Source organism: Anomaloglossus baeobatrachus, chromosome 12 (assembly GCF_048569485.1).
Source record: "Anomaloglossus baeobatrachus isolate aAnoBae1 chromosome 12, aAnoBae1.hap1, whole genome shotgun sequence".
In the NCBI taxonomy this organism is placed as follows: Eukaryota; Metazoa; Chordata; class Amphibia; order Anura; family Aromobatidae; genus Anomaloglossus; species Anomaloglossus baeobatrachus.
In genome coordinates this window covers 126642623-126658041 of record NC_134364.1, presented here as the reverse complement: position 1 = coordinate 126658041, position 15419 = coordinate 126642623, and the positions used below count along the sequence as shown (strand labels likewise).

Here is a 15419-nt window from a genome sequence, read left to right as displayed (position 1 = left end):
CTAGATTTCTGGTGTTGGTGGACACATCATACAGTTACCGACAGTCCTAACATCCACCACGTATAAGAGGTGGCTTCTAGTCCTAACATCCACCACGTATAAGAGGTGGCTTCTAGTGATGACATTCATGGATTTTTATTAACAGTCGGGGATATTTTCTCTCCACATTCACAATCTACTGATTTTACACTAACGCTCTATGGCTGGGTCACCTATATTTCATCTGTTTATTCTCACAGTTTATCTGAAAATAACCTACCTGAGATTTTCTGCTTCCATTTGGCATCTGTAATAAGGAACAACCGGTCCCTGGAGAAACTTGTCCTGTCTCATAACAGTCTGCCTGGTCCTCACTTCAGTGACTTTGTGGAGGCGCTGTCAAGTCCATCTTGCACGATAAAGGAGTTACGGTGAGTGTACGAGACGTGTACATAATGGCGATGTGCAAGTATAAGATCCATGTACAGGACGGAGATATGTGGGGACAAGTTATACATGGACTTTATTATATGTTCGGCTCTGCACCATTGTTATGTCTGTGACAAACTACTAACTCCACCAGCCAACTCATAGCAGATAGTGATAGTTTATTTTATCCATCTGAATAAAGCACGTATGACTTCTTTGTATCTTTGGTGTGATTCACATAGTTATTCAAGTATCTAAAAAAAAGGTTTGAAGTCTCTGCTCTTCATGTTTATGGTTGGTGTGAGAATTATTCTGATAAATATTATAAGGGATATGACAGTCAAAGGTCAGTCAGCTGTCACTATTCATTTACACACACCCTTACGTGCAGCAAATAATTCCCCAGATCTACTCACCAAATGGCCAAGGTGACAAAATCCAATTAAGACCAAGGAAGCCAGCATGTCCCCATGCTGAGCTGAGTATTCAGCTCAGGATATAGGTGGGCAATTTCAGATTTTACAACCAAGCTTCAAAGAAAGGTCCAGACCTCGAGGTGCCTATGTAAGAGGTACAATATTGGGGAGCGCTTTGCTCCCACATATAGGCCAGGTATATTTCCGGCTTCATGACAGTAAGACGTACGTCACACATATTTCCTATAAATAGTATGACATGTGAATCAGCTGGGATGGTTTCTGGTCCGACATAGTCCTGCTAACGGACCAGGCCTATATCTAATGATGAACTGGTGGCAGTCTACCATACTGAACTGGCTGAGAGAGTCCTGTTTCACTGGGACTAGTGAAAAGGATCTATCGGCCTGTCGGGGTCGTGGGAGAGCTGGGTGCTGTGTCGGAGGTTATGCGGCCTGCTCTGTTCCCCCTCCCCGTGCTTTCCTGTGCCCACAGGTGTCAGTGTTACATTGCATCAAGTGGACCTTACGTACCCCTTGAGGGCACGGAACACGTCGCGTGTTGGTGGAAGTGACGAGGCCGTATCGCGTGGGTCCAACATATTACAGACGTCAGGGTGAGGACACGTGGTGCAGTGTCGTCCGGGAGCGACAGGTCCACAACCGAGCGGAGGGCTCTTGCGTGACTCCCCCCGGCTCGATTTGTGACAGCTGGTTCATGTGTTAACTTAGAACAAATAGTAACTTTATTTTGTAGAGCTCGATCTTACAGGAAAAATAGTAAAAGTCGGTAGAAGCTACAGAAAAGGAGTGTAAAAGTGTAAATTAAAATACTTGCTCCTCTTACGTGCTTTTAACCGAACCTCTATTTGAAGTTGACCTAACCCTTTAGAAGCAGCTGTGACTTCTGCCTGCAGATTTACCGTTTTGAAGCACCAATGTCCTCTTTGATATAGGCTGTATACCAGGGGTCTCAAAATTGGCAGTTTATATGGACCACACATAGAAGAATTTATTTTTTTTTTGGGGGGGGGGTACTTTTTTTACAGGATGAAGTGACATTTTTAGTGATACCATATATTTTTTTTCTATACACCTTTTGATCACTTTTTCTTTCATTTGTGGTGTTTTTCTTATTTTATTTGTTTAAATTGCATTAATATTATGGTTTAAGGTTCTGTTTTATAGCCTGGACTATTACAGATGTGGCGATAACAAACACATTTTTTTGTTTAGTTTATACATAAAACAGCATTTTAGTGTCAATAGATTTTTTTCATGCTTTATTTTGATTTTTTTTTACATTTTTACAATTCCCTTCCTCCCTCCCCAATTGGCCCCATACAGTAACATTGTCTTACAGTTTGCACCATATGGTAATTCTGCCCAACATCTTGTAGTTATGTTCCTAACCTAAAAAAAAGAAAGAGGAGCCGGCGCGATCTGAGAGTGGCATGCACCATATAAAAAGTGCAAATTCACGGATTCATTCCAACTGTACTATAATACAAAATGAGAACTTTAGCAAATAATTGATCAATTATTTGAGCCACCCCTGCCACTTCACGGCAAATCTCAATAGGGTGGGTCCTACTCTATATTATGTATTTCATTGTGCCATGCGGCCTCCTAGATAAATAAATTAAAAGCAGAACCATAATGGAGCACACATACCTGTAACCTGTATATAACCGCTTCCATGTCGCAAAAAGAGGCAACTGCGGATAAAAGGCAGGCCAGGTCCCAGCATGTGGAGCAGACACCTCACACACCAGGACAGGGTTGTAGTTATGCTACATTGGTCTGGTGGCTGACCACCACCATGCCATGCACGCCTGACTTTGGTTTGCAATATATTCCTCCTGTTGGTGGCTGTTCGCATTCAGCTGCCTCACCCTTTCCACAGGCAATGCTAATTGGGCACCATACTTGGATCTGGTCCGCCTTTATTTATGGCTGCTGGTCTGGCACTGTGAGGGTCAGTTATGATATTGTCTTAGTTTGTGGGACCTGGGCTGACCTTTTGTCCGCAGTTGCCTCTTTTTGAGTCATGGAAGCGGTTATATATAGGTTACAGCTATGTTTGCTTCAATGTGGTTCTGATTTTAATTTTTTTTTTTTTATCTGGGAGGCCACATGACACATGAAATATATAGTGTAGAATGGGACCCCCCGTTGAGATTTGCCGTGAAGTGGCAGGGGTGGCTCAGGGAATTGGTCGATTGTTTGCTTGAAATCTCATTTTGTATTGTACTACAGTTGGAATGGATCCGTGAATTTGCACTTTTATGTGATGCATGCCACTCTCAGATCGTGCTGGCTCCCCTTTCTATGTTCCTATCCTTGTTCTCATCTTGTAGTAATGTCCCTATCCTGGTCCTCATTTTGTAGTAATGTCCCCATCCTGGTCCTCATTTTGTAGTAATGTTCCCCATCCTAGTCCCTATATTGCAGTTATGTCCCTCTTCCTAGTAAACTAGTCCCCATCTTGGAGTAATGTCCTCCATCCTGGTCCTCATTTTGTAATAATGTGCCCACTCTAGTCCACATCTTGTAATAATATGCCTCATCCTGGTCCCCCTGTTGCAGTAATGTCACCATCCTGGTCCCCTTCTTGTATCAATGTCCCTATCCTGGTCCCCCTCTTTCAGTAATGTCACCATCCTGGTCCCCTTCTTGTATCAATGTCCCTATCCTGGTCCCCCTCTTTCAGTAATGTCACCATCCTGGTCCCCTTCTTGTATCAATGTCCCTATCCTGGTCCCCCTCTTTCAGTAATGTCACCATCCTGGTCCCCTTCTTGTATCAATGTCCCTATCCTGGTCCCCCTCTTGCAGTAATGTCATCATCCTGGTCCCCTTCTTGTAGCAATGTCCTCATCCTGGTCCCATTTTAGTAGTAATCTGCTCCATACTGGTCATCTTGTAGCAATGGCCCCATTATGATCCTCATCTTGTAGAATTGTCCTTCATCCTCGTTGCTTTATTGTAATAATGTCCCCCATCCTGGTCCCCCGCTTGTAGTAATGCCCTGATCCTGGTTAATCTGTTTTAGTAATGCCAGCCCTCCTGGTCCCTATCCTGTAGTAATCTCCCCATTCTGGTCCCTTTCTTGCAGTAATGTCTACCATTCTGGTCCTCCTCTTGTAGTAATGTGCCCATCCTAGTCCCTATCTTGCAGTAATGCATCCATCCTGGTTCCCCTCTTGTTGTAATATCCCCATTCTGGTCTCCTTTTATTTATGTCCCCCATCTTAGTCCCTATCTTGCAGTAATGCATCCATCCTGGTTCCCCTCTTGTTGTAATATCCCCATTCTGGTCTCCTTTTATTTATGTCCCCCATCTTAGTCCCTATCTTGCAGTAATGCATCCATCCTGGTCCCCCTCTTGTAGTAATGTGCCCATCCTAGTCCCCCTCTTGTAGTAATGTGCCCATCCTAGTCCCCTTCTTGTAGTAATGTGCCCATCCTAGTCCCCTTCTTGTAGTAATGTGCCCATCCTAGTCCCCCTCTTGTAGTAATGTGCCCATCCTAGTCCCCCTCTTGTAGTAATGTGCCCATCCTAGTCCCCCTCTTGTAGTAATGTGCCCATCCTAGTCCCCCTCTTGTAGTAATGTGCCCATCCTAGTCCCCCTCTTGTAGTAATGTGCCCATCCTAGTCCCTTTCTTGCAGTAATGCATCCATCCTGGTTCCCCTCTTGTAGTAATGTGCCCATCCTAGTCCCCCTCTTGTAGTAATGTGCCCATCCTAGTCCCCCTCTTGTAGTAATGTGCCCATCCTAGTCCCCCTCTTGTAGTAATGTGCCCATCCTAGTCCCCCTCTTGTAGTAATGTGCCCATCCTAGTCCCTTTCTTGCAGTAATGCATCCATCCTGGTTCCCCTCTTGTAGTAATGTGCCCATCCTAGTCCCCCTCTTGTAGTAATGTGCCCATCCTAGTCCCTTTCTTGCAGTAATGCATCCATCCTGGTCCCCCTCTTGTAGTAATGTGCCCATCCTAGTCCCCCTCTTGTAGTAATGTGCCCATCCTAGTCCCCTTCTTGTAGTAATGTGCCCATCCTAGTCCCCTTCTTGTAGTAATGTGCCCATCCTAGTCCCCTTCTTGTAGTAATGTGCCCATCCTAGTCCCCTTCTTGTAGTAATGTGCCCATCCTAGTCCCCCTCTTGTAGTAATGTGCCCATCCTAGTCCCCCTCTTGTAGTAATGTGCCCATCCTAGTCCCCCTCTTGTAGTAATGTGCCCATCCTAGTCCCCCTCTTGTAGTAATGTGCCCATCCTAGTCCCCCTCTTGTAGTAATGTGCCCACCCTGGTCCCCTTGTTTTTATGTCCCTCATCTTAGTCCCCATCTTGCAGTAATGCATCCATCCTGGTCTCCTTCTTGTAGTAATGTGCCCAACCCTCTTTTCTTCCCAGCCGGGGTAGTGCATGGCAATAACATCATACCCAGCCGTGTCAGCACGCCACGCCAGTTGCATGCATCTGATTGGCTGGCGGACGGCATTGGTATTGAAGTGCAGACAGCCGGTCTCTGTGCCGCGATACCTTTGAATTGAATGTGTCCAGGGACGCATATTCAACTGAAACAAAGCGCTGATGTGTGCGGCCCCTTGGACCAGGCCACAATCATCAAAGGGTCTATGGTGCCTCTGAGATGCATGAAGCAGCTTGAGAGGCAGCATGTTTGAGACCCCTGCCATAGACTATAAAGTAACATCTTATTGTAGAGCTGATAAGTAATCATTTTCTGTAAGTGATGATCTTGCTCATGACGAGAGGTAATAACATCTGCACTGATTTTCTATCTTTAAGATATTTTGATGACTCAAGTTCCCAATCTACGGGTTTTATATTAATGCTCTGCAGACGTTTCACCCACATCGTCATATTATTTTTGCAGTTTTGTTGGCAATAATGGTGTACCAGACACGTCCTGCATCCAGTTGACATATGGCATAAGGAATAACCACTCTCTGAAGATCCTTGACCTGCGTAATAACCGTCTGTCTGGTCCTCACTTTGGTGACTTGATGGCGGCTCTGTCCAGTGCAGACTGCGGGATAGAGGAATTGTGGTGAGTGTGAGAGACGTGTACAGGATGCAGAAGTGTGGGGACAACTTATACCTGGATTTTATTTCATTCCATTGTTAGGTCTACATACCGTTAGCTGCACCTTCATATACATAAAAAAAATGAAAAAACTTTTCTTCTCCAAATTAGTGATGAAAGATCCGTCTGTTTAGGAGGTGAGACGGATTCTGCTCCTCACATGCAGCAGTGATTATTATTATTATTATTATTATTATTATTTATTATTATAGCGCCATTTATTCCATGGCGCTTTACAAGTGAAAGAGGGTATACGTACAACAATCATTAACAGTACAAGACAGACTGGTATAGGAGGAGAGAGGAGTGATGAGTCCATGTCTCAGAGACTGTACCTGACCAGTGAGATGTCCTACTTCCGAGCTTGGAGACACCACGGTGAAGGGGTAGACAGTGAAGAGTAGAGTAACTCCTGGTCCCTCCATGTTTCAGAAACTCCAATTTACACAATTCATCAGTAAAGCTACGATAATGGAGATAAGACAAGACACATGTCCAACTCTCCCCATGTAACGTCCCATGGCTTGTATCTGCTTCATGCTCTTTAGACTATGTTGAGGGACAAATTGACCCTTCTTGCGATGGCTTGTGTGTTTGCTTTTGGATTGACCATACTTTCGTTCTCTAAAAGATGAGCCACAACATTTAATTATCTTATTCTCACAGTTTGGCTGATAATGGTCTACGAGACGCGTCCTGCACCCAGCTGGCGTCTGTAATAAGGAATATCCGGTCCCTGGAGATACTTGACCTGTCTAATAACCGTGTGTCCGGTCCTCAATTCACTGACTTGATGGAGGCTCTGTCCAGTGAAGAATGCGGGATAGAGGAATTACTGTGAGTACAGAACAAAATGTGTGCAAGAAGGGGACATGTGGACCAGAGTAAGAGGTGGTGTAGGGAAACCATACTTAGTTGACTTCCTTCACTCCGACTCTATATCGCTAATTGCACTTTGGGTTATATTTTGTTCGGCTTAACCTTTTTCAACCCAGCTCGATTTCTTCTCTAAGCTTGCTCCACTGGTCAGTAGCCATTTCTCAGATACAAGCAATGTATTCTGTGCAAAGTGCAGGTGCCGATATAAGGGTGAAAACCAAAGAACCGCTAAAATCGGTGGTGACCATGGAAGCCCGCTTTGTTACAAAGTGCCAGAACAGGTGCAATTATATTAATCAATCCTCCAGTATCACCAGGTGTGGAAAAATCTACATTACTTACCGGTAATGGTTTTTCCAGAGCCCACGACAGCACCACCAGAGAGAGGTCCACCCATCTTAGGACAGGAAACCTACTGAAATAATAGGGCGGCACTTCTCTACCTCATCAGTTCGGTTACAGTGCACACAGAGGAATACCAGAAAGTATATTAATGAAAACCAACACCAACATGAAAAAAACACCACAAAACTGTGGATAGCAATCCCCGAAGGTTGAATATGGAACAGAGGTGGGAAGCGGTGGCGCTGTCGTGGGTTCTGGAAAAAAAATATTACTGGTAAATAATCCAGATTTTTCCCTTCACCACGACAGCACCATCAGAGAGATTCTGAAGACAAACAACCACTAGGGCAGGACCACAACCTGTAGAACCTTCTACCGAAAGTGAAATCCACAGTGGAAGAAAGATGTAATCTATAGTGATTAAAGAAGGTAGTAGGAGAGCTCTAGGCTGCTGCCTCACAGATCTGCTCCAGAGGCACATCCGCTCACTTGGCCCTGGAGGTTGCCACAGTCTAGTAGAATGAGTGGTAATACCCTGCGGCACTGGTCTATTCTGGGCTAAATAGGCCTCCCTAATTGCCTCATTAACCCACCTAGCTATGGATCCCTTAGAAGCTGAAAGACCCTTCCTAGGACTCTGGAAGCAAACGAACAATGCCGGACTTTTCCTTCAAGGCTTAGTGACCTTAAAGAAATGAAGTAACGACCTCCTGACATCTAAGATATGGAGCCTCTCCTCCTGTGGATTCCTAGGTGTAGAACAGAAGGAGGGGAGGACTATCTCCAGAGACCTGTGGAAAGCCCAGGCCACATTAGGCAAATAAGCAGGGTCCATGCGTAGGATTAGTCTGTCATCCAGGATCCGTGTATAAGGGGGACTGAAAACACTGTAATTCAGCTCACCAAAACAGGGGGAAATTCTTAGAGGAGAATCCGGACGGTGCTCGCTGGAAGAAGAAGGCTGAAGGCAATCAATAGAGGGTGGATCCCGGCACAAAAACGTCCATTTCAGAAGTATAAAGTCATGAGTAAGGACGATCGCATCTGAAACGCGTTGATCGGAGGAACTTATTTTATGATGTTTTTATTTTTCCAATAAATGTGAAGTTTTATATTATACTTCTGAAATGGACGTTTTTGTGCCGGGATCCACCCTCTATAAGGGGGACTGACAGAAAAGGCCTGAAGATCACTCACCCTCCTAGATGAGGTTAAAGCAACCAGTAGGACTATCTTAAGGGTAAGGGACCTGATGGTGGACTGAGAAAGGGGTTCGAAGATCGGCCCTGCTAATGAGTCAAGAACTAAATTTCAATCCCAAGGAGGAAAAACTAAACAGGGGACAGGTCTAGATCTCTGACAAATGGAGATAAACCTCTCCCCCCACCTGTCACCTGCCAAGTTGCAATTGTAAAGGGCTCCTAAGGCCGCAATCTGTACCCTTAAGGTGCTAACAGATAAGTCTAACTGCAGACCGCGAGGAAATTCAAGAATCATATCTACCGGGGCCTGATATGTTAAAGGATGAACTCTATAACCCTCTCTCTTTAGCAATAAGTTATAAATGAGAGGTCGGACCTAAAGAACTAAGCACAGCGAATCCCCACTAGCGAGAGTTTGGACTGCAAATGAACTCCTGTTCTGAAACAGTAGTGAGGGAGGGGAATTATAATGGCAATCCGAACATGGTGCTTATCAGGCTAAGTGAAGCCCAGGTCCAAAAGAACAAGGCCCCTCGAACAGGAGTTGAGGTTAAAGACCCAGGATGCGAGGCATGCAGCCGAAGACGTCAGGCCAGAGGCAAGAAACCAAAGGCGTGAGGCCAAAAGGCGCAAGGTTCAAGGCCAAAAGGCGTAAGGAGAAAAGCCGCAAGGCCAAAAGGCACACGGCGAAAGGTGCAAGACACGATGCCAAAGGCGCGAGGCCAAAAGGCGCAAGGCCAAAAGGCGCAAGGTCAAAAGGTGCAAGGTCAAAAGGCGCAAGGCCAAAAGGTGCAAGGTGCACGACCAAAGGAGCAAGGAAAAAAGGCGCAAGCCACAGGGCCAAAAACGCAAGGCCAAAAAGCGCAAGGTGCGAGGCCAAAGGCGCAAAGCCAAAAGGTACGAGGCCAAAGGCGCGAGGCAGGAGGCCAAGAACATGAGATGCAAGCCCAAAGGCACAAGGCCAAAGGTGCAAAGCGCAAGGCCAAAGGCACAAATCAGAAGGCCAAAAGGCACATTTTGCTGGTCCTCCATAGCAGGAGGAGGGTATGAGCGCCCTTTACCTCAGCTTGCACTCGTTGCATGGCTCTGTTCCTCAGGCGCTTTGGAATTTCGCCCCCGTGGCTGCAGACACCAGCACTTGCTTCTGAATCTTCACCCGGTGTGTTTACTGCAGGGACAGCTGATGGGCACCGATCAGGAACAGAGACGCGGGCAGGAACGTTGTCCGGAGCACTCTACTGCAAGGACAACACACGGGCACCAAGTAGGAACAGAAACATGGAAGGACATCAAATAGAGCGATTCCTGCAGAGACAGCCGACGGGCGCAGAGCAGGAACACAACCTGGATCTTCGTCGGAAGCACTCACTGCTACAACAGTGACCGGTCGCCGAGCAGGTATGCCAGACACGCAGAGCAGAGGACCCGTCCTCCTGGACCTATCACTTCCTCACGTCCCGTCGGGAAAAAAAACCCACCCCTGGAGACACTTCCAGTGCTGAGGACCGATGCCATGGCGGGCCACCATTCTTCTGGCCATAGGTTTAGCACCAGGACAGCCGTCCAACACTGTGGCTGCGCCACAGCTCTTCTGGGTCTCCCATCCTGGGACAGGAAACCGAACTGATGCAGTAGAGAGGTACCGCCCTTTTATTTTAAGTAGGTTTGCTATCCTAAGGCCGCTTTCACATTGTGCTTCTAACTACGTTTACTGGTCCCATAGGGGCATCCGTCCAAACCCCCCTCCCCCCCAAAACGGGTTTCGGACACATACAGCAACAGGGCCATTGACTATTGAGTCTGTTTTGCCCCATTTTCGGGCATATATGTTTTCTGCAGGCGGACGCCCAAATGTAGTCTACTACGTAAAATGGTGCAAGACAGAGCACACGCTGACTCCGTCTGCTCCATTATAGTCAATGTCCTGTCGGCGTATGCATCTGAAACCCGTTTTGCTGGTGGGGAGAGGGGGTTCGGACGGATGCCCCGACAAGACCAGTGAATGGAGGTAAAAACGCAATGTGAAAGCAGCCTAAAGGCCACTTTACACACAGCGACATCGCTAGCGATGTCGCTCATGAAAGCACCCGCCCCCGTCGGTTGTGCGTCACGGGCAAATCGCTGACCGTGGCGCACAACATTGTTATTCCCCGTCACACATACCTCCCTGTCTAGCGACGTTGCTATGGCCGGCAAACAGCCTACTTTCTAAGGGGGAGTTTCGTTCGGCATCACAGCGGCGTCATTAAGCGGCCGCCCAATAGAAGCAGAGGGTGGAGATGAGCAGCCGGAATATCCCGCCCACCTCCTTCCTTCCTCATTGCGGGCGGCCGCAGGTACGGTGATGTTCGTCGTTCCTGCGGTGTCACACATAGCGATGTTTGCTGCGGCAGGAATGATGAACAACCTGCGTCCTGCAACAGCAACGATATTTGAGATTAGAACGACGTGTCAACGATCAACGATATGGTAAGTAATTTTGATCGTTATCGGTCGTTCGTGCGTTTCACACGCAACGACGTCGCTAACGAGGCCGGATGTGCGTTACGAATTCCGTGACCCCAACGACATCTCGTTAGCGATGTCGTTGCGTGTAAAGCCCCCTTAAAATGGGTGGACCTCTCTCTGGTGGCGCTCGCTGTCGTAGTGGATAGAAAACAGAACTTTGTAAAGATTGCATCCTCAGACCGATCAATTCACTGATTAATGTGAAAAGTCACTAACACTGCAGTGGGGTCTGTTTCGGTTTCTCTTTTAGTTTATGGGACAATGAATTATCTGAAGAGGAGAAGGAAAAAATAAGAAAACTGAAAAGAGACAAACCAGACCTGAAAATTTATTACTGAACGTATGAAAAGCCGGATTTCTATCCATGAAGAGCAGATAGTGGGAATTAATCAATACTAAGGTTCCTGGTGCTTCACGGGTAACATCCCTGATCTACCAAAGAGGTTTAGAGAGTCAGAATGACTAAGGGCAGCTCAGAAGACAGAATTACATGAAGAAGCATGCTGTGGCTGCCTGACACGTCTACACCGACACTATGAGACTACCCTGGGTTGTGCGATGCTGCTAGACGGTCCCGAGATCTCTGACACTACGATACGGCCCCTGGTCATCCGATACTATCAGATGGCCCCGAGATGTCCGACACTACGATACGGCCCCTGGTCATCCGATACTATCAGATGGCCCCAAGATGTCCGACACTACGATACGGCCCCGGGTCATCCGATACTATCAGATGGCCCCAAGATGTCCGACACTACGATACGGCCCCTGGTCATCCGATACTATCAGATGGCCCCGAGATGTCCGACACTACGATACGGCCCCTGGTCATCCGATACTATCAGATGGCCCCAAGATGTCCGACACTACGATACGGCCCCGGGTCATCCGATACTATTTGACGGCCCCAGGTTATCCGACACTACATGACGGCCCCGGGTCATGCAACAGTACGAGAAGGCCCCAGGTCATCCGATGCTATGAGATGGCCCCAGGTTGTCCGACACTATGAGATGGCCCCGGGTCATCCGACACGGCCCCAGAATGCACAACACTGTGACACTGCCCCAGGTCGTCCGACACTACGAGAAGGTCCAGGGTCGTCCGGCACTACGAGAAGGTCCAGGGTCGTCCGGCACTACGAGAAGGTCCAGGTTCGGCCGACACTACAAGACGGCCCAGGGTCGTCCCCCACTACAAGACGGCTCAGGGTAGTTCAACACGGCCCTAGAATGCACGACACTATGAGATGGCCCCGGGTCGTGCGACAATACGAGACGGCCCCGGGTCGTGCGACACGGCCACAGAATGCATAACACTACGAGACAGCCCCGGCTTGTGCGACGCTGCTAGACAGCCCCTGGTTGTCTGACGCTACGAGACGGCCCCAGGTCGTGCAACAGTACGAGACAGCCCCGGGTTCTCCAACACTACGAGACGGCCCTGTGTCGTGCGACAGTACGAGAAGGCCCTAGGTCATCCGATGCTATGAAATGGCCCAGATTCGTCCGACGCTACGAGAAGGCCCAGGGTCGTCTGACCCTGCGAGACGGCCCAGGGTCGTCCGACCCTACGAGACGGCCCAGGGTCGTCCGACCCTACGAGACGGCCCAGGGTCGTCCGACCCTACGAGACGGCCCAGGGTCGTCCGACACTACGAGACGGCCCAGGGTCATGTGACAGTGCGAGACGGCCTCGGGTCATGTGACACGGCTCCAGAATACACAACACTGTGATATGGCCCTGGTTGTACCTGCAGAGCTCTGACCTAGGGAATGATACACGAACTTCTAGCAGCGATAAATTCTATAATGTCCTCGGATATATACACAGTGCAGGTAAGATGAGAAGGTAACGCAGAGGCAGTTAGTATTTTCTCACGCGGGTTCTGTTCTTACAGCGCTCATTGTATGGTAATGACCCGGTAACAGACTTATTTCAGTCTCAGCGATAAATTTAGATTTATTTTTTTATGTTTGTGACTAAAACAAAATCTGTTTAGTGTCCGTTCCTTAAGATGTACCTTTCTCTGTTTTCACATTGTGCGGTATACATGATGATTTGATTGCTTTTATTGCACGCGGCAATTGAAGAATGGTAAATCAGGTGTTTACACTTTTTCAACCTGTTATAATAAATTTTATTTATTGATAAATTGGACTTTTGTGAATAAGGGGAAACGTAATGAGTTTGTTAGGTTTTTTTAAATGTCTATTTTTAAAGGGGTAAAATGGGGGCGAGTTGAATTTTTATTTTTTTGTACATTATGTATTCTATAAATTGCCAAAAATATTGTGTGATTGCAGACTTGTGAATCCTCACAGGGCGCAGTGTGTGCACTGTCAGGATCTACTGATGCCGGCAGGTGCATGATGGCAAATATGCGATTTGCATAAATGCGATCACATGCAAACTAGATGGACGTGGCCTCAGGTGAATTAAGTGAGCTCCGATAGATACGGATAGTCAGAATGTGGCCGGAAGTAGGCAAATCACTACTGGCGCTGAAGAATCCTGACAGCGCACACCCTGCGCACTGTGAGGATGCACAGCTCTGCAGTCACAGAGTGTATCCCAAGCCTGGACAACCTCTTTAGGTCTAGCAACAAATCAAGCGAGAGGATACTGTGTAATGTCCCGGCAAACCATCCGTCCCAGCTCTTAGGAATGTGACAGGTAGTCGATAGTGGATAGCAAGGGTTGGAGATTATAACGCACACATGACGTCAGAGGCTATAGTAACTAGTGACATCGGGGGGGTCAGATTATAATGTACAGTGACACCGGGGGTCAGATTATAATGTACAGTGACACCGGGGGTCAGATTATAATGTACAGTGACATCGGGGGGTCAGATTATAATATACAGTGACACCAAGGTTCATATTATAATATACAGTGACACCGGGGGTCAGATTATAATATACAGTGACACCGGGGGTCAGATTATAATGTACAGTGACACCGGGGGTCAGATTATAATATACAGTGACACCGGGGGTCAGATTATAATGTACAGTGACACCGGGGGTCAGATTATAATGTACAGTGACACCAGGGGTCAAATTATAATGTACAGTGACATCGGGGGGTCAGATTATAATGTACAGTGACACCGGGGGTCAGATTATAATGTACAGTGACACCGGGGGTCAGATTATAATGGACAGTGACACCAGGGGTCAGATTATAATATACAGTGACACCGGGGGTCATATTATAATGTACAGTGACATCGGGGGGTCAGATTATAATGTACAGTGACACCGGGGGTCAGATTATAATATACAGTGACACCGGGGGTCATATTATAATGGGCGGTGACACCGGGGTCAGATTATAATGGACAGTGACACCGGGGGTCATATTATAATGTACAGTGAAACCGGGGGTCAGATTATAATGGGCGGTGACTCCGGGGTCAGATTATAATGGGCGGTGACTCCGGGGTCAGATTATAATGGGCGGTGACTCCGGGGTCAGATTATAATGGGCGGTGACTCCGGGGTCAGATTATAATGGGCGGTGACTCCGGGGTCAGATTATAATGGGCGGTGACTCCGGGGTCAGATTATAATGGGCAGTGACTCTGGGGTTAGATTATAATGGGCGGTGACACCGGGGTCAGATTATAATGGGCGGTGACACCGGGGTCAGATTATAATGGGCGGTGACTCTGGGGTTAGATTATAATGGGCGGTGACTCCGGGGTCAGATTATAATGGGCGGTGACTCCGGGGTCAGATTATAATGGGCGGTGACTCTGGGGTTAGATTATAATGGGCGGTGACTCCGGGGTCAGATTATAATGGGCGGTGACTCCGGGGTCAGATTATAATGGGCGGTGACTCCGGGGTCAGATTATAATGGGCGGTGACTCCGGGGTCAGATTATAATGGGCGGTGACTCCGGGGTCAGATTATAATGGGCGGTGACTCCGGGGTCAGATTATAATGGGCGGTGACTCCGGGGTCAGATTATAATGGGCGGTGACTCCGGGGTCAGATTATAATGGGCGGTGACTCCGGGGTCAGATTATAATGGGCAGTGACTCTGGGGTTAGATTATAATGGGCGGTGACACCGGGGTCAGATTATAATGGGCGGTGACTCCGGGGTCAGATTATAATGGGCGGTGACTCTGGGGTTAGATTATAACCATAGAACCTGTGAGTACGGCTCCTCCGCCCGGCAGACCTGCAGTGCCTGATCTTGCTTTGTTTCTATACATCTTGTGATCTATATCGGGAGCACGCAGAGTATAGCCATATCGGGAGCACGCAGAGTATAGCCATAGCGGGAGCACGCAGAGTATAGCCATAGCGGGAGCACGCAGAGTATAGCCATAGCGGGAGCACGCAGAGTATAGCCATATCGGGAGCACGCAGAGTATAGCCATAGCGGGAGCACGTAGAGTATAGCCATAGCGGGAGCACGCAGAGTATAGCCATAGCGGGAGCACGCAGAGTATAGCCATAGCGGGAGCACGCAGAGTATAGCCATAGCGGGAGCACGTAGAGTATAGCCATATCGGGAGCACGCAGAGTATAGCCA

General features: G+C 47.8%; 1 protein-coding gene across 1 annotated transcript in view; it reads left to right on the top strand.

Moving 5' to 3' along the window:
• LOC142257683 (NACHT, LRR and PYD domains-containing protein 3-like) overlaps window positions 1-12983 on the top strand; it is a 33829-nt gene extending 20846 nt beyond the window's left edge. The window contains exons 6-9 of the mRNA XM_075329819.1: window positions 240-410; window positions 5720-5893; window positions 6596-6766; window positions 11114-12983. Of these exons, the coding sequence (XP_075185934.1) occupies window positions 240-410; window positions 5720-5893; window positions 6596-6766; window positions 11114-11201 (604 nt within the window). The 3' untranslated portion in view covers window positions 11202-12983. The remainder of the gene's footprint in view (window positions 1-239; window positions 411-5719; window positions 5894-6595; window positions 6767-11113) is intronic.
• The last annotated feature ends 2436 nt before the right edge of the window (window positions 12984-15419 follow it).